General features: G+C 38.5%; 1 protein-coding gene across 1 annotated transcript in view; it reads right to left on the bottom strand.

The window, feature by feature from the left end:
- GRM7 (glutamate metabotropic receptor 7) overlaps positions 1 to 23285 on the bottom strand; it is an 822804-nt gene that overhangs the window by 93920 nt on the left and 705599 nt on the right. The window contains 1 exon segment of the mRNA XM_030307293.1: positions 16024 to 16959. Within this exon segment, the coding sequence (XP_030163153.1) occupies positions 16024 to 16959 (936 nt within the window).

Raw genomic sequence — 23285 nt, 5'->3', positions numbered from 1 at the left:
GAGGGGGAGAGAGAGAGAGGGAGAGAGGGAGAGAGGGAATGAGAATGAATCCCAAGCAGGCTCTGTGCTGCTAGCAGAGATAATCTCAACACAGGGACCAATCTCAGGAACTGAGAGATCATGACATTACCCCAAATCAAGAGTTGGATGCTTAATGGACTGAACTACCCAGGCTCCAAAAGTTGTACTTTAAAAACACCAGAGAAGAAATCCTGTGGGGCAGTTGCCACAAGCACTGATCTCATCAAATAGTATTTTTTAAATGCAAAAGTGTTATTGTTGAATTAGAGCTAGAGAGATACACTTATTTTAAAGGGACTTCCATAGTCTTACTAGATCCTACATTTGCATTATTGCATAATTACATATGGAAGCCCTAATGGCTGGTCTCAGGAAGGAAGTTACTGGCCTGCTGAAGTCTATTCAGGTTTAGGTGTTCCTAGGCTGAGAGCCAGGACAGGGTTGATGCAAGAATTCAGTGTCCTTGTATTTTCCAGCACAAACTGGCTTCTCTCAAGCAATGAGGCAACGGCACGTACATGAACATATAAGAGGATAAAGGAAGATGAAGTTTTTCTTATTCTTTTAAAATATATAGTAGTCCGGAAGAAATTTTGGATGTACTGAAACTGGAAGATAGATGATGACGTTAATATCACAAATAAAAATACCTAAGCTTTACTGAATATCTATCATGTACCAGGCACTGTTCTGATTACTTTATATGAAATAAATGTATGTCACATTGAACCTTTCAAAATTGAAATCAAATAATTTTGCCTCCATACATAATCCTCTAAAATCTTCCTTTTCCAACCAGTCTGATTCCACATGAACTGGTGTCTTGTTCTCTATTCTCCTATCCCTATCAAGCACTATGTTCCTCCTTTCTTATATATACTGTCCTCCTTGTTATTTCTCAGATATTCCTGACATGTTTCTGCCTCAGGTCCTTTGCACTTGCCATTCACACTATGTGGAATATTCTTTTATATCTCCTCATAGTTTGCTTCTTTAAATGTCTGCCCAAATCTTATCTTCTCATTGGAGACTTCTCTCAACACCAATTCAAAACTGCAAATACCATTTCCCCCATCCTGGTACTTGTGTTTCCCTTTGGGTTTTCCATATTATTTGCCATAATTTAATATTCTCTGTATTTTCATCTATTTAAATTCTATCTTCCTTCCACTGGTTACTGGAGTATAAACTGGGAAATTTATCTCCTTTGTTTCCTTTGTTTCCTGCTTCCTCCACATATGCAACAGTGCCTGATACATGTGCACGTGTGCAATTAGTTAACCCATCAATCCTTATGGTAATCTTTTAAATAAATATTACTGTCATTCTCATTTTACAACAAAGGAAACTGAGGCACAAAAAGATCAAGTAATTTTTCCAGGGCAACAGGAATGACTGTTTCTACTGTCAATGTCTGTACTCCTGAATACGGTAGTTATATGAGAAAGGGCTTGATCAGCAAATTTCTTTCTCCTTTCCCAGATCTGGGACCAGAATCACTTAACCTCTGTAAGCCTCTGTTTTCTCATATATAAATGGGTAGATGTTAACATCTATTTAGAATTTGGTGTGGAGTTTTAATGAGATAATATATACAAAGTATTCAGTCTAGGGATTGATGCACAGAGAATGCTCAACCACTGGTATTCCAGTCTTTATAATTTGCATCATCGTTTTTAACATTCATAAGTAGTACATTGTATGGAAGATCTACAGTGCATTTAACCACTTCTCTTTGGCCAGACATTTGGATTCTTTTTTTTTTTTTAATTTTTTTTTCAACATTTATTTATTTTTGGGACAGAGAGAGACAGAGCATGAACGGGGGAGGAGCAGAGAGAGAGGGAGACACAGAATCGGAAACAGGCTCCAGGCTCTGAGCCATCAGCCCAGAGCCCGACGCGGGGCTCGAACTCACGGACCGCGAGATTGTGACCTGGCTGAAGTCGAACGCTTAACCGACTGCGCCACCCAGGCGCCCCGCCAGACATTTGGATTCTGATTAGCATTCTGATACCTCCAACTTTGGAAACCTTTCCAATATCTTCCTCATCATCAACTCCTAGAAGTAGAACTACTAGGTCAAAAGTTATACATATTCTAAAAGCTCTTGGTACATAGCATTAAATGGGCCCTTCTTATGATTTGATCAGTTTAGTAATGTGATAGAGATCTTAATTATTGCTACAATAGCAATCATATTACAACAGATAAGCATATCAAATTAACATGTTGTATATCTTAAATTTACACAATATTATATGTCAAATATATGTCAATTAGAGAAAGGAAAAATAGATTTTATCATCCATTTGTATTTAATAAGAATATACATTTTCCCTCACCACCATGTGTATTACTGGATTTTTTTTTTCATTTTTACTATTCTGAAGACTAAAAACTGGTTTGAGGTTGGATATATTTTATATATTAATCATTAATTAGTTTTAATAAATAATTTCCCCAATCAGTTCCTTCAGTTTAGAAAGCCTCTATCTATCTAAGAATGCATGATCATGCTTGAAAATTTGCCTTGTCTGTGCAGTCTTCATAGACATACTGCTCCAGGAAGACCAATCTCTCTCATTTCTTGCTATAAAGCTACTTTCTGATGGTTTTATATTGAAGGCAGGGGTTGCATCTTCCTCCAGAATAGATTCATTCATTTATCCCCCACCCACTGAGATTTACTGAGCATTTGCTATATGCCAGTCACCGTTGGGGGCCCTACTGATCCAGAGTAAACTAAGTACTTACACTCAAGGTACTTATATTTATAAGGACATGCAGGCAAAAAGTACATGAGCAAAACAATTACTGACACTAGTTACTGATGAAAGACAGGAAGAAATAGGATACAAATGGGTTGGAGAGAACGTTACCTGAGATGCAAGAGTGTAAAGACCCCTCACAGAGAAGTCTAGAAGCTGCAATCTGAATGATGAGAAAGAAAAGTTCTAGGTTACAGAATCCTGGACAGATGGTACATCCCGTGTAAAGTTCCTGGGAAGAAAATGGTCTCAGTATGTTCAGGGACTGGCATAAGTCCCTTCAGCAAGATGAAGGGATATAAGTGGGCATGAGAAGCATAGGAAATGAGGGTCAGAAAGATAGGAAGGCATCTCATCATCTAAAGCAGAAGCAGCGAACTTTTTTTGGTACAAGTCCAGGTTATAAATATTATCTGCTTTGCAGGCCGTATGATCTCTGCCACAACTGCTGAACTCTGTCCTTGGAGCACGAAAGCAGCCATTGGCAGTATGTAAATGAATGAACGTGGCTATGTTCCAATAAAACTTTATTTATGAAAACAAGCAGCTGGTTGGATTTGGCCTGCCAGCCACAGTTTGTGACCCTTGTTCTAAATCTCATAGCTTCTAAGGAAGAGTTTAAATGCTATAGTTTGGATGGTGACAGAGAGGCAATACTAATATTCATAATAATATTACCACCATTAATATAAATGGAAAGTCACTAGAGAATTTTTTTAAGGAGAGGGATATCCAAACCACCCCCCCAAAAAAAACATTGAAAAATATTAGACATAGTTTTCTCTAATGAGGGGTATTTGGAAATGGAAAAAAAAGGTGATGAATGCTATTATTTTTGTTGCAAGTTTTAAAAAAATTATTGACATTTATATATGTATAATTTTGATACTTATAAAAATAATTAAAAATTTTAAACAAAATATAAAAAGTACAAACTATATGAACTGGTATACTTACTCAATGGCCAAAACTATGAGTAAGACAGGAGTTGGTGCATATCAAAGAGAAGTTAAATCATGCTAAATTTCCTGAATTGTTTGGGACGGTGATGGAAACACACATATTTTAGAAAAGTACAATGTACATATGTATTGAAATGTAAGGACAATCAATATACATAGAAATAAAAAAAAAGAGGGATATGAATCCCAGCTGTTGGGGTCTCAGGACCTGGCATGTTACAGGCAATTAAAAATCAATTGCTAAGTAACAAAGGCTATTCTAAAAGATAAACTATTTGAAAACACTCTCTCTAGCTCTGGGGTGGTAGGCACTGGAAAAAAATAAAAATAAAGATAGTGTTATTATGGGGAACAAAAATCTTTCATATTTGCTATTTCAGTACATCTACTAACCTGGTATTTTTAGACCAGTGCAATGGGAAGCACTGGATCAAAAAATTGACTGTTGATTATAAGACAAGCGATCAGTTGGAACATAAAGCTGAATGGAAGTGCACAGACACGTTAGAGAGACGATTTTCAATTTTAGGCACCTGAGGACCTGTTACAGACACCAGTGCTTTTGTGTCAGGTAGAATGATTGCCAGCATCACCGTTAAGGAATCATTTCCTCACATTTTCCTTTCCTAACAGCTGTAGTGGGAAACTGGATTTCTATGACAAAATGAAACAATAGCTCCTTCCATTTCCCAAAGCTCTTTATTAGGATCTAAAATTTAATGAGCTCACTCACCAATCATTCGCACAGCTCTAGCACTGGAATCAGAAGGCGCGTCTCTTCTGCCATAAGCATTCCTACAGTATCTGTTTCATTTCCTGTCAGTTGTTTGCCTCTGTTTGTTGTTTATTAGTGTTTGTGCCATATTTTCAACAATGGAAAATCTGAAGATTCTGAGCCTGTTCCCCACTACAATTTCACTGGGTAATATCCCAATTTTGAAACTTATACACAAGTGCCAAAGTCTGATAAAACACTTATCTATGTCCACATAGCAAAGATTCTGGGAAAAAGAAATGAGGAATTAGAATGAATTTCACTATGCATATTAGAATTATCCATGTGGCCCCTTGGCTCTCAGTTAAATTTCTTAAAAAGAGAGAGAGAGAAAGAAAGAAAGAAAAAAGAAAGAAAGAAAGAAAGAAAGAAAGAAAGAAAGAAAGAAAGAAAAGAAAAGAAAAGAAAAGAAAAGAAAAGAAAAGAAAAGAAAAGAAAAGAAAAGAAAAGAAGGAAGGAAGGAAGGAAGGAAGGAAGGAAGGAAGGAAGGAAGGAAAATGAACAAATGAACAGGATACTTCTCCATCTTAAAATCTGGAACATTAAACCAAGAGATAATTATCTTATTTCTGAGTCAAAATGAAACACTCTACTCATCTGGTGTTTGGTCCAGCAGCAGACAGCAGCCCTTGCCTCATCAACAATGCCATTTGGCCATGGTGTTCCAACCGAGTCAATTTGACAGGGGACTGGGAAGGTTACCAGAGAAACACAATGGACTGTATAGAATTGGAAGATTTAGCTAGCTTAAATATCTAGTCTTGGATGCTAAAACCCAATCATCACAAACTGATCTGGGGTTTTAGGTTTGTTAGCCAGAATCTCCCAGGTATGAATGACTGACTTCTTATACATAAATCAAGCCTCATTGGAAACACTATCAACTTCCTGAAAGTGACAAATCAGAAAAGTGCTATCACATCAAAGTTCCAAGTGAAATTGGAGAGCCTGCAATACAAGAAGGAAAATGGGACTTCTTGTTTCAGGAACTCAGTTGCCCATCAAACAGATTTTTATGGATAACCCATTGTGCCTAAGGTTCCTCCTTTGAATATATAGAGATATTTGAGAATCTCAAGGAATTGCTAAGTTAGTGGTATTGATTTGTCCTTTACATTCCTTGATACAGTATACTCTCAGCCTTGCCTTGTAATTTCTCGGTTGACTGTATACCCTTCTCTTCCCCAACAACTCCATGTACACGAGACCTAAATAGGAAAGTGTGACTTTTTTTCAGAGTAGAGGAATTCACATGGGCCCTCTCTGAAGTCTGTAATTAGATCATTGTGTAAAATTTGAGGTTGCTCACTTCTTGATGCACTGACTTCCCCATGGTTTTATGGCCAAACTCAGTCAGACCTAGAGGGCCAAATGTGACACCAAACTAGGGTAGAATGCTACCAAAGTACAGGTTAACAAACCTGGCCATCTGAGGGTGTGCAACTCCACAGCAGTTGGCATGCATCCTGATTCTAAGATCCAACTGCCAGTCAGCTGCCAGTCAGCTTTACTCATTAGGAACTCCTTACAATTCAAAAGCCAAAGACCCATTAATTATCCTTGGAAAAAGCTAGACTGGTGGCAACACACTGATGATAGCCAAAACAAGGAAGACTGTGTATAGTACAGTACAGTATTTAGAGTATATCCTCTTCAAAGAATACTTCAAAGTATTCTCACCAATACCAATAATATAAATCAACTACCACTGTGGTGTAGTCTTTCCTGTGGGTACCTCTCTACCTGGGGACAGAGGATATAGACTGGATGCAGTGTTCCAAGTTTCCTCCCCACCAGCCATCTTCTGGAGCAGGGAAGGGAGCAGGATCATAATTTTCAGATCCGAGGTATTACTCCCAGATGTGGGAGGTTTGTTTGGCTCCTTTACTAAATGGGAAGTAAAGGGAAGAACAAGTGGTTTGCAGCTCTGATCCAATGTTTTTCTCTAAGAGACTGTTCTCAGTCATCCTTATCCTTTGAGTTGTATACTGTACTATCATGGATCTAAAACTCTAAACATAGGAAAAATAAAAAATAAAAATTAATAAATAAAAGCCTAAACATAAGGAAAGTCCATTTAAATCATCACTGGTAACCACTGTCTATCTCCCCAGGGTAGAATTTCACATATTAAGGTTGTGCATTCAGCTCTCGTGTCTGGATTTTTTCCCCCTCACCACCAAGCGAAGCTTTGAAACCTGATGGGTGTCCTACAATTCTACCCAATTCTGACACTCTCTACTTGGAGATTGCATCAGACTCTACAGGTTAAGGGCTCAGTACCACAAGACGGCACCTTCCCACCCACACTTCAGATGCCCGTCTCGAGTCCATGTTGTCACCTGTGCTTACCACCTTTGGCTATAGATTAGAGGTTCCAACAACACTCTCCTTAGGCTTGAATTCATTTGCTAGAGTAGCTAACAGAATGCAAAAATATCTTCCTTACTACATTACTGGGTGTTTTTGTTTGCTTGTTTGGTGTTTGTGTGTGTGTGTTTTATAAAAGGATATAACTCAGGAACAGCCTGATGAGAGAGATGCATAGTGAATAGGTACTGGAAAAGGGAGCAGAGATTCCCTGCCCTCAGAGCATGCTATTCTCCCCAAATCTTAAAGTATTCATCAACCTGGAGGCTCTCCAAACCCTGTCCTCTTGGGTTTTTATGGAGGCTTCATTACATAGGCATTATTGATTAAATCATTGGTCAGTGGCAATCCATTCAACCTCCAGTCCTTCCCAGGGGCCAGGAAGTGGGACTGAAAGTTCCAACTCTCTAATCACATGGTTGGCTCTCCTAGTAACCAGACTCCATCCTTCAGTAGGGTCCAAAAAGTCACCTCATTAACATAAAAAGGACACCCTATTGCTTTCATCTCTTTGGAAATTCCAGAGGTAGTAGAAGCTCTGTGCCAGAAATGGAACAAAGAGTAAATGCACATTTCTTATTATAAATCACAATATCACAACTATCATGCAAATGCTTACTCATAAGGAAAGAGTAATCTTTTGAAAGCATAAATCGAACATGTCACACACATCCCTGCCCTAAAATTCATTGATGACCGCTTTCCCCTGCTTGCCTTATAAACAAAATCAAGCATGCGGGGTCCTTCAAGATTTCACCTCTACCTGCCTCTTCAGAGTTAGATCCTGTCATCCTGCTAATTCATACTAACTCCTCTACTTTCAGTTTCCCCAAATACAGGACTATGTTACCTTCTGCAGACTCTCCTGCCTTGACCTAGAAAGAAATTTTTGCTAAGGTGAGCCTAGGGTGGAAGGATACAGTTCTCCTTTACTGAGCATTTACCATGTGCTAGAAAGTGTTTGAAGTGCTCTTCTACTGTAACCCATCTGTACAATTGTGGCCTTATTGCCAATGCAATTTATAGTTTCAGTACTGTGCAAATAGGCCACTAGGTATAATAAAAGCACTTAATGAGTAAGGCTCAAGAAAAGAGGAAGAGCAAAGAAGAGGGTTTCTAGCAAGGAGATTTTTAACAGCTTTTATTAATATGTAAAGCTCCTTGTGTTCTTTTGTAATTCTTCAGCCCCCCACCCATCCCCAGCCAACAAATGATCTGCTTTCTCTCACTAAAGATTAATTCCAATGTTAAAACTATTTTGGTATAAGTGTAATTATATAGTGCATACTCTTTTTGCCTGTATTCTTTGAGCATAATTATTTGGGACTTATCCATGCTGTTGGACAGATCAATAATCTATTGCTTTTTACTTCAGAGTAGTATTCCATTTTATCTCCTGACCATGACTTGTTCATCTATTCAGCTATTGATGGGCATTTGGGTTGTTCCAATTTTTTGACTATTAAACATACAAAAAATTATATGCAAATCTGTGTGGACATATTTTTTCATTTCTCATGGGTAAAGAGATAGGAGGAATAGCTAGCATAGTACAATAGGTGTATGCTTAATATTTTAAGAACCTCCCAAACTATTTTCCAAAGTGATTGACTAACTTTTACATTCCCATTAGAAGCACATGAGAGTTCCAGTTATTCCACATCTTTACCAGCCCATGTTATCATCAGTTTTATGAACACTGTATTAAGCAATTTAAAGTTCTCATTTTCTCTTACATAAATCTACAAGTAGGAATGACTACAGATGGAAGAACCTAGGACCACAAAGGTTAAATGACACAGTCACAAGGTACAATTAAATAGGTCCAGAGCACCACAGCATGATGGGTGACGGAGGAACCGTCTTATAGGACCACAGGGCATCTGGGACCTGAACAAAACACTAAGTAGACCGGTGTTAGGCTCTGCACTATAGGTATCTTAGGACCCCAAACCTGGATTTGGCAGGCCCTCAACTGCTCATCAGCAGACTGTGTTCTGCTATGATTTCCCATGCTTTAAGAAGAGTTGTTTCTGAAAACGATAGGTAGCCTGTGATGCTTGAGAGATGCCAATCAACAGGGATTTCTCTGAACATCCCACTACTAGTTATAAAAGTGAGGTCTGCATCCTTGTGACTGGTGTCTCTTGGAGGCTAAGCTCTCACAGTAAAAGACACTTTCGGGGCGCCTGGGTGGCGCAGTCGGTTAAGCGTCCGGCTTCAGCCAGGTCACGATCTCACGATCCGGGAGTTCGAGCCCCGCGTCAGGCTCTGGGCTGATGGCTCGGAGCCTGGAGCCTGTTTCCGATTCTGTGTCTCCCTCTCTCTCTGCCCCTCCCCCGTTCATGCTCTGTCTCTCTCTGTCCCAAAAATAAATAAAAAACGTTGAAAAAAAAAATTTTAAAAGACACTTTCATGGGAAAGCTAGGCTCTCCAGTACACTTCACAGGGGACCGATTCAAGACTTGCTTAGTTTTTCCCTTTAGCAGCAATTTCTCTTTCTTGAGCACTTCTCTGTTTAAACCTTGAATGGTGGGGACTTTGTTTTAATATAGTAAGTTATTTCCTTGTTAGTCTCACTCAGTTCAGTTTTACAACGGCTCTTGCATTTACCTGCTGAACTAGCTATTCCAGATAAAGGAAGGGACTAAGATGGTGAAAACTCCCATTATCCTAGGTGACTGCACCCAAAATTAGCTTCAGGAGGGGAGTATAGGACAGCACTATCCCAAGCCACTGACTAACACCAGACGTGCAAACAGCTGGTTTCAGAGGGCTGTTTGGAGAGAAGCTCAGTTATCATGAGGGTCACAGGAGGAAGCAGAAAGGAGATTGTTCCATATGCTTCTACTATAAATTTGAACAGACAAAACTAAACAACAGAAGCAAGACCTCAACCACTGGCCCCCTTGCCCATCACAGCATGAGTGCACAAAGGGCCTCAAGGGAAGCTAAGCACTGGGACACTTCTCTCAATATGTATTTCCAGGCAAGGTGGAGGTTCTACCAAGCCTTCCAGAAAAGAAAGTCAGAATTTTTGTTTTAAAATACATCTACATTTGTGTATGAATCTGGTGTATTTACATATCCAGAAGCTGTTATCAGACTGTTAGCCATGACTGTATATAGAAGACAGAATAATGGGAGGGAGTCCTCCTTCTTTCCTTATTTAGTTGCTGTTAGAAAACAAACAAACAAACAAAACAAAACAAAACAAAACAAAACTCAAACATGGAATAGTGGGCAATGCTATTTGCGAATTCCAAAAAAGAAACAAAGTACCTATAAGCATATCTCTATTCCAGTAACAAAGCAGCATAACACAAAAGGAAAGGTAAGGCATATTATATTCCCTTACTCTTTTAAGGTTCAAAGTGTTCAAAGTAGCTTTCAAACCTGTTTTATCTTTTCTATTCCCTCAGACCTTCTTTAAATGAGCACCATCTTTTGTCAATCTATTACAATAGCTACTTAGTTTTCTTAACACCAGCAGTTACACCTTTACTCATCCTCAAGCACTGTCCCTGGATCCCTGGAATTCACATTCCAAAATACCCTATGTTCATGTTCCTCCCACCTTCATAAACCTTTTGTTGGCTCTCCATGGCTTACAGAAATAGAATCCAAACACAGTCCTCCGTAATTTGGATTTGTTTCTCTTCACCGCATCACTATCTCTGTCACAGGGCCCAGGCCCACAACATTAGAGAGGGGAGAATTGCATTAGAGAGAAGACTTTGCATAATTCAACATACGCAGAGGGGAATATTTCACCCTAAGAAGGAAAAGCGGGTATTTCAGCTTACAAGCTAGAGTATTTAAAATTAACTTGGTCCATCACTTTGAAAGATGGGATTCTTGCCAAAAGTTTAATTTGAGAATGGAATGTTGGGGTTCACACTGTTGTAAAGTTTTCCCATAAAATGTGATTTTATTAAATTTTATTCTTACACCTCATATTTGCAAGAGTCAAAGTCGCCTTAAGTGCAATCTGTCTCTTCTCTCTACACATCAAGTGTTGAAAACACCACTCCCTACTTTTTTACATGGGATATAATTTCTCACTGGATTGTCACAGCGCTTCCTCTGCCTGGTAACTTCAGTCCATGTCACTCCTCCATGAATCAGAAGTAGAGTTCTTGTTTCTGGGGTGCCTGTCCTTCAGTCCTCGTCTGACAACTGTAGCGTGCCTCACACTATTCAAAGTTGGTTTGAACATCTCTGTTGATCACTAGCTTTTGAGTTCCTGACTGAAGAACATGGTGCCTTCTTCACCTCTCCTCCCCAGTCCTTCACAGAATACTAGGGACATAGTAGGTTATTTCACAATTGGTGGAGCAAGTGCTCAAAGACCATGAGAAAATCTTAATCAAATCAAATAGGGCAGAGGCATAAACTAATATATGACTCCCAAAGGGAGCTAGGACTGTTCCTTTCTGTATGGCCTTTGAAAACTTAGAGATGTATAATCAGAGACAAGATAAAGACTAATTCAAGCACACTCCCATTTTCCTGAGTATTCTTTATATTTAAGCAGATATATTCTAATGAAAGCCACCCAATGGCTCTTGCACAAGGACAACAAACAGCTGAGTTGGCAGAGATATCAAAGGTCATTTGTCAGTGTCCAGTAATAATGGGAAATGACACATGGATTTCACATTCCTGCCAGTTCTGACTTACTGGTAGTGGCTGCCTAATGACTGTGTTGATAAGGATTTTAAGACCACACCTGAGTTTAGAGAAAGCTCGCCATAATTGATTACCACTGTCTGCCCAGGGCACAGATTAGGAAATATTTACCTACCTGCCAAATATTTCTGATCCTTAATGTCAGTCCTAGATTAGTTCACTCTGTGTTCAGATTCTGGGGCTCTGTCACATGTGGAAGATCAAAATGTTGCCTTATGTCTAAATCCTCTAGAAACACTCGTGGACATTTCTTTCTGCCTGTCTCTTTGCTATCTCTGGTTGCAGGGTCAATGTCTTGGTCCTGACTTTTAAGGTCTCTAGCCAAAGCTTACAAGTTGACACTTCATTCAGACCTCCTGAGTCTAAACTTTGTCTCTGACTCTGAATAATGTCTTTCTGATCTCCTGGTTCCTTGATCTCTGGACCTCCCAGTTGCTTGAGATGAGAATTAATTTATTCTTAAAGGCTCTAAAAATAGGGATCAGGAAATATTTATATGACATGTTCGGTGGATTAGGAAGAAAATGTTCAGGTAGTTTTCAGAAGCATGCTTGGTTTGTGCTGACATACTTCCAGCATGCTTGTTAAGAAGTCTAGAGTTCTATGCCCATCCCACTGCCCTATTGAACCAGTTGGGAATATTTTTAAAGACAAGTTCCAATGGGGATTATCATACACACAATTTTAAGAACCATGGAATTAAGGATCCTGAGTTGGTTCAGAGATTACTAGCAGTAGCCCTCTTCTGTCACCTCATGGAATAATGCTTCAGTGAAAACCAAAGAATCTTATTACTTAAGTGCTATAATCTTTGCGATTCTGTTCTGATATATGAAGAATGGCCTGTGGGCCGCATTACAGGACATACTCCTTCCTTTCAGCCACTGCTCTTTTTCCATCATTCTTCCCTGAACATAAAATGCCTCAATGCTTTTCCTTCTCTTCCTCTCCCCACCTTGCTCCCCAAACAAATACATATGCACAGAGGGGAAGACCTCTGAGACCCTCTGACTCCACTCCATTTATATCAAGGTCTACTTTGCCTTTGCAGAGCCAAGTGGTGTAAAGGTTTTCTCCTCATCCATGTGTAAAAAAAACCCAACAAAACAAAAAACAAAAAAACACTGGCTTACCTAGAAAGCTCTCCTGACAACTGGTTAAAAAGATTTGGATAAACCTAACTTCTACAGGGTTTCTCTTATTTTGACAGGGTAAATTGTATCCTCCCTGTATGAACCAAGCTCTTTTCCAGGAGGCATGCAAAAAAGATAGATAAGCCATAAACAAAGACTTTTTTTTTCATGGCAAACAATCTAGTCCTCCAGTAGCCATTGCCAGTATATAGCAATGGGACATTACCACACTTGACTAGACCAGCTAGTTCCCACATTTCTATAACTCTATTATTTCCAGTGTTTCCTTGAATCATCTCAGTGACCTAAACAGAAATTCCTAAAACCAGGGATCATTCTCTTATGGCTCAAGTTTACCTCCTTCATCATGCCTAACCTTGTTGCATGATCCTCATAATCACAGGGTTAGCAACAATAAAACAAGATAACTTTAATCTCCTGCATCCTTCTTCACAAAAGCAAAAATATACTGAGGGTTGATATTTCACGAGAAAATAAACATTTCTCATCCTTTGTGCTGTGCTAATGAACTCAACTGATGAGAAACTTCACAAAGATATCCTTATCATAATCAAAATGATTTCAATTTCCTAAAACAGTAAATAGTTATTACTGAAATCACCGCCTAATCCTTTATTTTTGTTACAATGGAATTCTTTCACTTAAACACTTAGACTCTTCAATCTAAACAGAAATGGAAGGGCTGTGATTCTGAATATTTTTAGCTTGGCAATGATGCCTTTTTCTGTGATCTCTGTTGCATTTGTCAATTTGCCGCCTTCCACAATTTAAATTCCATGGTTTCATGTACAAAAAATATTTTAAATTTATCACTCATGCTTCTCTAGCCATATGCCTATCTTTAAGATGTGTGAATTTCCATATAAAATTCACTGTTCCCATTTGGCAATTTAGTACCTTTAATTGTGCCAATCAACCATGTAAGACATCACAAACCATTGAGAGTATACAAAGAAAAACATACATGCCTTCAAAACTCTAGGATACAAAGCACACTGCTTAAAGACAGCCTACTTATTGCTGTAGTTCAGTTCAACCAGCTCAAAGTCTTACAGAACAACTGGAACCAGTGAATTCAATTCCTGAAGCCCTATATCACTTTCAGGTATTTAAATGAGTCTACTATACCCGTGATCTTACAGAAAGGATTCACAGTCATGACCAGAAAGGGCTAGAAATGACAAATTAAAGGGTAGAGACTTGAATTGTCAAATATCATTACAACAGGGACCATCTATAAAACTGCAGGTACTCCTGCCTTTTATATTCCCCAACAATAAATTTATAAGAAAAGGATTTAATGTTTTTAGCCTGTTACATAGGGATTTGTGTTTGTTTTAATAAAAAATAATTATTATCTTCATAGGCTTTGATAATACACATCATTTCCCATAAAAAGTTCAATGGTTATCAACTTACTAGCATACATTTGGGAAATTCTTTTCCTTTTTCTCTCTATTGCGTTTCACTACCCTAACTCATATTTTACTATTCCCTTGGCCCAGGGATAGATAGAAGCAATAAAATGCAATTCAGGTTGGTTTCACAGACAGTAAACATGCATTATGAATTTGAAACATACTGTTGGAAACATACTATGCTTGTTGAGCATGTATTTTAGAACTTCCTCTAAGACATTCATGACTAAAATCATATCTGGAACCATTCACTGTCCTTGGTTTCAGAATTCTCTGTGGTTTTAGAGATACTCATTAAAAACAAATAAACAAAAAAACCCCAAACCCCACACAGTCCAAACTGATGGCTTCTGAATCACACAATTTAGATGAGAGACATCTTCTCCATTGGAACACCAGTCAAAGGTCATTAATAATTTACAGGATTATATGAGAAGAGAAGTAATAATGAAAAATTCAGATTCAATGAATTCCTAGAGGCACAGATTTGTGAATTTGTAGAGATTCCTACTTCAATCCTTGTTTTCCTCATTTAGGGCACTAAGTCCTTGAATGCTTCAGAGACTCCTACAAAGTAACACAGAATCAGGCTACACTCCCTACATTTTCACTTCTAATCAAGCTATACGCATGCCCTCTCTTATACAGTGTTCCATTTAGTGCTCTAGGTCTTGGTTCTGGCTTTAGCTGTACCGCCATGCCAGAGATGACTTTAAGGAATGAAGGACAGCACATCTTATTAAGATCACCATATTAGAACTGCCCAATTTGCATACACAAAAAACCAAATCCAGGTGAGTATAAAAGATGTGTAGGAATCTCATGTAGAATCAAGGCTTTAGCAGTGCCTAATTGCATGCCTGTTGAACCTACAGCTAGACATATATTAATTGCTTTAAGAATCAACACATTAGGGCTGCCTAACTACAGACTCATAAAACTGTATAACTATATGGGGGGGGGGTAGAATGCACACTAACCATATCTAGGACCAACATATTAGGGTCCACTAATTTTGCCAACTTTGAGTTTCCACAGTTTGATGACACCTGCTGTACAACATACTGTCCCTCCCATGGCTAGAAAGTTGAGTCTCTCATATCACTCTGAATCACTTGATGTGACAGATGTATATCTAGCTTTAGGGAGCCCAGGATACAGTGATAACCAAAACTCTCCTATTTGCATCCACTATATATGTGTGTGTATATATGTGTGTGTGTATGTGTGTGTGCATATATGTAGGTATGTATATATGTACATGTATATGCATGTATATATATATACACACACACATAAATATATAGTGGATGAATATGTATGAAATATATATCATATATATGTGTGTGTGTGTGTGTGTGTGTGTGTATATATATATATATATATATATAATATGCAAATGGAACTTCTAGTATGTTGTGTTGCTCACAAACTAGGTCCAATCCACGGTGAAAACCTAGAAAGTCACTAACAAGACAGAGAGAGCTAGTAATGACCATCTTCATCCCAGTGAAGCATTGTGGCCTTTTTCTCCTATCCCAAGGAAATATATGTGTAAGAAGAGAGGGCGGGTAATGAATGAATAGGAAGATTATATTTGGACAGACTGCATGATTTTATCCTGGATGAGCTCTTGCTACACTGAATAATTCCATCACAAATTAACTTGAAAAAGCTACCTCTTGTTGGTTTCCAGTGAAATGAATGTGGCACAGTTCCCTGCAGATTTTAGATTCCTGTAGCACTGAAGCCTAGTAATTCAGGATATAAAACTTCTTGCTTTATACAATCAATTTGGTTTCAATATTTACAAAAACAGACATATTTTGAATGTGTGGTGTGGTGTGCATTTTCACTTACCTTTTCCGCTGACTGAGCAGTGCCAAAAAAAATGGGAATGAAGGCAAGCCACACTATACATGTCGTGTACATAGTGAATCCAATGGGTTTGGCTTCATTAAAATTCTCTGGGACACCCCGAGTCTTGATGGCATACACAGTACATGTGACCATGAGAAGAATGCTATATCCCAAGGAGCAAATGATTTGGAGATCTGTAATGTCACATTTGAGAACTCCCCTGGCCTGCTCAGGGTTCATTGTCTTATGTTCATCATAGTCTATGATGATGTTGGGTGGGTCAACACCAAACCAAATGAAAACTCCTAGAAGCTGAACTGATATTAAACTGGAAGTGATTGCCAGCTGTGATGTTGGGCTTATGAGTCTGGGAGCTGTCACTGATTTCTTGCCCTGCTCAAATATGCGATAAATCCGATTGGTTTTTGTCAAGAGGGCTGCATAACTGATGCACATACCCAAGCCCAAGAAAACTCTCCGGAAAGAACACACGGCCACATCAGGTTTGGCTATCATCAGGAAAGTGATAATGTAGCAAAGAAAGATGCCAGTCAACAGAACGTAGCTCAGTTCCCGCCCAGATGCCCGGACAATGGGCGTGTCATTGTACCGGATGAAAGTGGCCATGACAAAGATGGTGGCAATGATCCCCAACATTGCTAGGAAGACAGGGATGACGGCCCAGGGGGAATGCCACTCTAATTTGATGATGGGGATATCCTGGCAGCCGGTTCGGTTTTCATTTGGCCTCTGGTCGTAGGGGCAATGTTGGCATGTCATCTCATCAAACTGGTACTGGTAGCCATCACAAGGCTCACAGGTCCAGCAGCACGGAGTTCCCTTCTGAGTCTTCTTTCTTTGCCCAGGCTTGCATGGCAGTGTGCACACTGAGGGGGGGATCTCCCGGACTCCTTTACCCCACTGCATGTCCTCTATCTGCAGCATAAGAAATGAGAAGGTGTAACTGGCAGATTAGTTAAGAGAAAAGGGAGAGAAGGAAACAACAACAGTGATAGAAGCAGCATTTGAGACTTGACAAGGCTAAAGAACTACCCACCTCCCTACAGTTAGTTTGAACTAAGACCAAGATTTGACCCCAACTATTCCACCACAGCATCCTTACTTTTTGCTACTATGGAGTATGCCAAACATGCCTGATTTTAAGATTTCCCTGTGGTTGGGGCACCTGGGTGGCTCAGTCGGTTAAGCATCCAGACTCTTGATTTCTGCTCAGGTCATGATCTCACAGTTCGTGGATCAAGCCCCAAATCAGTATGGAGCCTGCTTGGGATTCTCTCTCCCTCTCTCTCTCTGCCCTTTGCCGTCTCGTGCTCTTTCTGTCTCTCAAAATAAAGAAATAATGATAATAAAAAAATTCCCTGTGGCAACTGTTAAAAAATACATATTCCCTATACCTACCCTACACATTCCAAATAAGAATATACTAAAAGGAAAAAACAAAAAACAAAACAAACGAACAAAAAAAACCCAACTACCTTTGGATCTTTAATAAATCTTTAACAAATGATAAATCAAAACACAAATTTTAAGTAATGTGAAATGTTACATGCATCTCCCTTACTAGCTGCTTTTTAAAAATTTGTTTTAAAATTATTTTAGGTGATATTGCAATGTTGACTACCTTTCCTAAAATTCTGTAGGCATCACTGCCATTATCAATGAGAAATTTTGAAGCAAATTCATTTTAGTCTATTATTTATCACATAGGAGTAATAAGGTTCATTACTGAAGGGTATATAATGGTAGTTGGCCATATCTAAGTAATTGGTAAGCATTTGAATAAAAAAAAATATGGTCTGGAAACCTTTCAACATTGGCCACGTACCTACCTATTTAGAGATGAAATTTAAAACTAAAATACCGTATCCTAGAGGAGGATGAATGTTGATTTGCTTTAATTAGAATAGTGGTTTTCTAGAGGGGAATTCATAATCAACAGTGTTCTGAGAAATAATGTCATTAGAAACAAAGAAAAAGTAGTGTCGGGCTGAAATTTCATTGTAGCAGAGATCTCTTACTTGTCAGCACACCATCTACTCTTCCTCTTTCCTGATATTGGTTCCTCAGAACTCTTTTCTACATGCTTGCTGTGAGATGAAACTTACACTGAAGTTCCAGGGGTTGCTCACATGACCCAGTCTTGGCCAGTTAATGTACAGCAGGGGTTCTCAAGCTTGAGAATGCTTCACTAGGAGGGTTCCTTACCACCCAGTATGCTGGGTCCCACAGTAGGATTTTTTGACTGCGTATAGAAGGGATCTGAGAATAAGTATTTCTAACCAAATCTTTGGTGATGTTTCTGGGGGTTATCTAGGGACCACACTTTGTCAAAAATGGATACATTCCAACCTCCTAGCCACAGAATATGGGTCAGGGATGGGATTGTTATAGAATGGGGAGGAATTTAATTTCATTTTTACTGAGATTATACGTAATAAAAATCTCTCGTTTTTGTTGGACTGGCAGTTTGTAGGATATAATGATGCCAGTGTGCAAGACTATAAGAATGAAGGAGTTTCTAAGAGAGAGAAGTCAACAAAAAGAAAAGCATTACTGAGAAAGAGAAGAAGAGAGATTACTAAGGAGCCTGTTTGAGCTACTTGAGACAGCCATGCCTGAAGCATGAATTCCCTAGACTGTGCCATTATACAAGCCAGTAAATTCTGCTATGCTGAAACACTTTCAATGGCATTTCTGTTACTTGTGATCAACAGTCCTGAAAAATACATGTATTAAATAAGTTAAATAAAAAATATAAATTAAATATGACTTTAATTAAGTCAGAAAATTAATTCATAGAATAAATGCCAATGAACAAATTTAGCTGAAATTCCCCATACCTTTTTTTTATTTTATTTTATTTTTATTTATTTTTTTAATGGTTTTATTTTTTTTATTTATCCATACCTTTTTTTTAATGTTTATTTTTGAGAAAGAGAGAGAGAGAGTCAGAGCACAAGCAGGGGAAGGGCAGGGACACAGGGAGACACAGAATCCAAAGCAGGCTCCAAGCTGTCAGCACAAAGTCCATGGGGCACCAACTGATAGCCCATGAATCATGACCTGAGCAGAAGTCAGATGCTCAACTGACTGAGCCACCCAGGCACCCCTTATCCCCCACACCTTTTTAATACAGTTGGACTAAAAAAATAGGATAGAAAAATACCGGAAAATCTGAGACTTTTTAAAAATGCATAATTTTAAGAGATGAGGGGGAAAGCAAACTAATTTATTGCTCTTGGAAGTTTAGTACTGTATTAAAACAGAATGCAATGTATAGCAGGGTGTGATACTTGCATCAAAACCCGAGTTAAGATCCACATTCAAAATCTAAAACAAATGTAGTTAACTGTGAAAAATAATGGCTCAGGGATTAAGCTTCATAAATTATCATAGCCTTGTAATGGTTGAATTTGAACTTTAAGCAGAGACCCAAAAATCTTCAGATGACTTGTGTAAACCCATTTGCCTCAGCACAAAGCCCAAGTCAGTACTAATAAATCTAACTAAATATAAAACATAATCATCTCTTTCTCAACATCATGATTTTTGAGGCAGTAAGTCACTGGCAGCCATCCCAAAGTCATAAAATTAAGGAAATAATTTGTAATAAGCGATAAAAAGATACACATTAACTTTACAAATGTCAAACTGCGAGAAGATGGAACCTAAAAAATTGCTATTATTAATACAAATTTTTCCAAATGTCAAATTAAAAGGTCCTACTCCTGGTTAGTAAGAAAGATTAACCAAAAAAAAAAAAAAAAAAAAAAAACAAACAAAACCCAGCAACCTATAAATATATTTCATTAGCTAAACTTCAGATTGCCTAATTCTAACACTAGTAGATAGTAATATGCCATATGATTAAACTTGATCTATGGGAATAGATGAAAGGCTCATACAAATATAAAAACAAATTATCATTATCTGTAATATTTTACAGCCAATTTCAAATGTTGCCAGCTACTTCTTTCCCCTTGGAATAAAATAAAATGCCCAGCAATGCTGAACAGCTTTTTTCCACCCTTAACTTATCCAAATATATACAAGAGCTATAACCACAAACATTACATTGACTGATTACTTAATTTGTTTTCAATTTTCATTTAAAGTACATCTCAACTCCGTTTAATTGTATATATTACAGCAACAAAGTTGCCTCTTGCACCAAATGAACAAAAGTCTAATTTACTCGCTTTGCCAAAAAAATCATTATTGAAAATATATTGTGTTGAATGAAGATACCAAGTAACCTTTAAAAGCTCTAGTAAGTGAGAATTCTTCTAAAGCTATACATATGATTTGTGTATATCTATACCCATCCACACACACTCAGTGGCTTGTTTCATTAGAATAAACAGTCAGCTGCAAATGCCCATGGATACTTATTAAAGGGAGAATACTCATTTAGGACTATGAATATTCAAGTATAGTGTCAATTTTCTTTGCCAGAGGCTAGTAGGAATGTAGATTTCTATTCTATTTTGATGGCTGCAACAAAACCAAGTTTCCCTTAGCTGGAAAGCCAAAGTGAAGGTGCAGAAAGATTAGAAAAACGGGCTAGGATGTTTACTGCCATCTTCTTTAGAAGATACAGTTCTACATTCCCTGATTAAGGATGCATTTTCCTCCCGGACACCATTGTTTATAGTCATTGGATACTAGGTCTGCTCAGTAGCTGGCTCATGGGGAAGAGATGTTGAAATAGATTATATGGATAGGCAGATCAATTGTTTAGGAAAGAAATGTAGTTCTGGGCAATGAAAGCAAACATAAGCCTGATGTCGAGTCCTAGGAATGTGGTTCTTCGCTCTTAAAAGAGATACAAGGAAGAGATCTATGGTCTTTAGCCTTTGAACTCTGATGTGTACAAACATGATGTATGGAGCTGCAGCAGCCACTTTTTAACCATGAAGACAAGCTTATGGGAAAAAAAGCCCATATCCTGAGGATAGAAAACAATAGATAAAAAAAGAATTTTTGTCTTTGATGGTGCTGAAATAATTTCTGGGCCCAAGATGGAGCCACTGCTGCTCAGGATGTCACCTCAGCAAACCAAACTTGGATAAGTTCTGTGCCCCTATAACAAGTTCCCCTTGACCAGACACACAGTGTACTCAGTTAGCCAGTCTCAGAATGCCAAACCAACTCTGAGCCTTCTTGGCCCAAACAAGATTGACTATATGGCCCCAGACTATCAGTTCTTTTCTATTTGTCTTTTCCTTGTTGTTTATTCTTTATCCTGTAAAAAGCTTCCTGCCTTCCATCCCATTTTGTGGTTCTCTGAAAGGAGACTGTCTAGTTCATGAAGTGTTTAAAGTTAGTTTCTATAATCTAAATGATCTTCATTAATCATTCTTTAACAGTACGATAATGATGTCACCAAATTAAACAACACTGGTGCTAACGTACCCCTGAATTTTGAACATGAAATGATAAACTTTCCTTAGTGGTTGGCCAATATTGCCTGCATAGTCAACTACTTGCAATGAAACATTCTAACAAATACACTTTTTCTTACTTCTGCATCTACTATGTGAAGACCTTCTGAGACTGTTAGACAATTAGCCAATAATTCAAATTCTAATAGGGATAGCAAGTAGCTCCAGAAGGAAAAGGGACTTTCAAACAACAAATGATCAGAAACACTTGTCTTGTCTCCTGGGAATGCTCGTAAAAGAGAGTAGGAAAGCCCCAGACTCAGAATATCAGCTGGGACTCCATTGCTCCTGGCTCAGAGAGGAAACAATGAAAAAGCACCTGTCAGCTCAAGTTCTCTAGCACATGTGATTGGCAAAGAAAAATTGGGGTCTGGCTCTAGTAGACAGTGAGCTACTTCACAGGGAATGTGCAGACCTTATAATCACTGGAATTTTAAAATAAAACCAAATTAGTTGCTGTCTTACTGCCAAAGGCAGAACTCAAACAAAAGCAGAATACACTGTTTGGTGTATCATTTGTATCTAGTAGAGATCTGTTCTTTTCCCCCCATAGACATTTTCTATCTAAGTGAAAATTTTGTCACTGCAGGGATATTTTCTTTAGTGAAATTCCATTTGCATGTTTCCTAAGCTTACTCTGTAGACCAAGCTGGCTGGTGCTTTTATTGAATAATTCTCTACAATATTATTTTTTTACTTATTAAAACCTTAATAGAATAAGCTAATTTTAAAAGAGCCTTCTTATTAAAACACTATTTGTTCATTAAAATATATTTGTCCTGTCTAATTTTTGGAAAGAGCGTTTTAGGAAAAAAAAACAGGAATATTTAATTCTTGATATTAGAAAAGAGCCAGGTTTCAGTTCTGCGGGGGGTGGGGGGGTCAAGTAAGCAAGGTAGAGGGGCTATTAAGAGCTTCACAAGGAATCCTGTAGCAGCATTCAATGGCTTTTTCTTTTTTAAGACTCAGCTTCTATTTTTAAACCATAGGCAGTATGACTAGACTATGAAACAGAATTTCAGGGCTGCCATATTACAATAAAAACACTCATTAATTCATATTCTACCTATTCAAACTTTATAAAAGAACATTTTTTTTAAGAGAGCGAGAAAGAGAGAGAGAGGGAGAGAGCAGAGGAGGGGGAAGAGAGAGAGGGAGACACAGAATCTGAAGCAAGCTTCAGGCTCTGAACTGTCAGCACAGAGCCCGATGCGGGGCTCAAACTCACAAACCCCGGAGATCATGACCAGAGCCGAAGTCGGATGATTAACCGACTGAGCCACCCAGGCGTCCCAAGAATCATCTTTGTTTTTAAAAAAAAAATTTTTTTCAACGTTTATTTATTTTTGGGACAGAGAGAGACAGAGCATGAACGGGGGAGGGGCAGAGAGAGAGGGAGACACAGAATCGGAAACAGGCTCCAGGCTCTGAGCCATCAGCCCAGAGCCTGACGCGGGGCTCGAACTCACGGACCGCGAGATCGTGACCCGGCTGAAGTCGGACGCTTAGCCGACTGTGCCACCCAGGCGCCCCTCATCTTTGTTTTTAATGTACTCTAGGAAGAAAGTGGCACCACCATATTGTTAGGAAAGGCTTTTTGCTATGGTAGAAACTGGGCATTCTCATGGAAAGATCCAGAGCTTCATCTCACCGCGGAGCCCCTGGAAGTCCAGGACGTGGATAAATTTATGCTGTCATAGAGATTTTATTTTGAATTAAGCCAGTGGTTCCTAAACCTGCCACACATGTGAATCACTTGGAGAGCCTCTAAAATTTTCAAAGAAGCATCAGTGTCTT

The sequence above is a fragment of the Lynx canadensis genome, chromosome A2 (assembly GCF_007474595.2).
Source record: "Lynx canadensis isolate LIC74 chromosome A2, mLynCan4.pri.v2, whole genome shotgun sequence".
In the NCBI taxonomy this organism is placed as follows: Eukaryota; Metazoa; Chordata; class Mammalia; order Carnivora; family Felidae; genus Lynx; species Lynx canadensis.
Note: the sequence above shows the minus strand (reverse complement) of the source record. Positions and strands in the feature narration are given on the sequence as shown.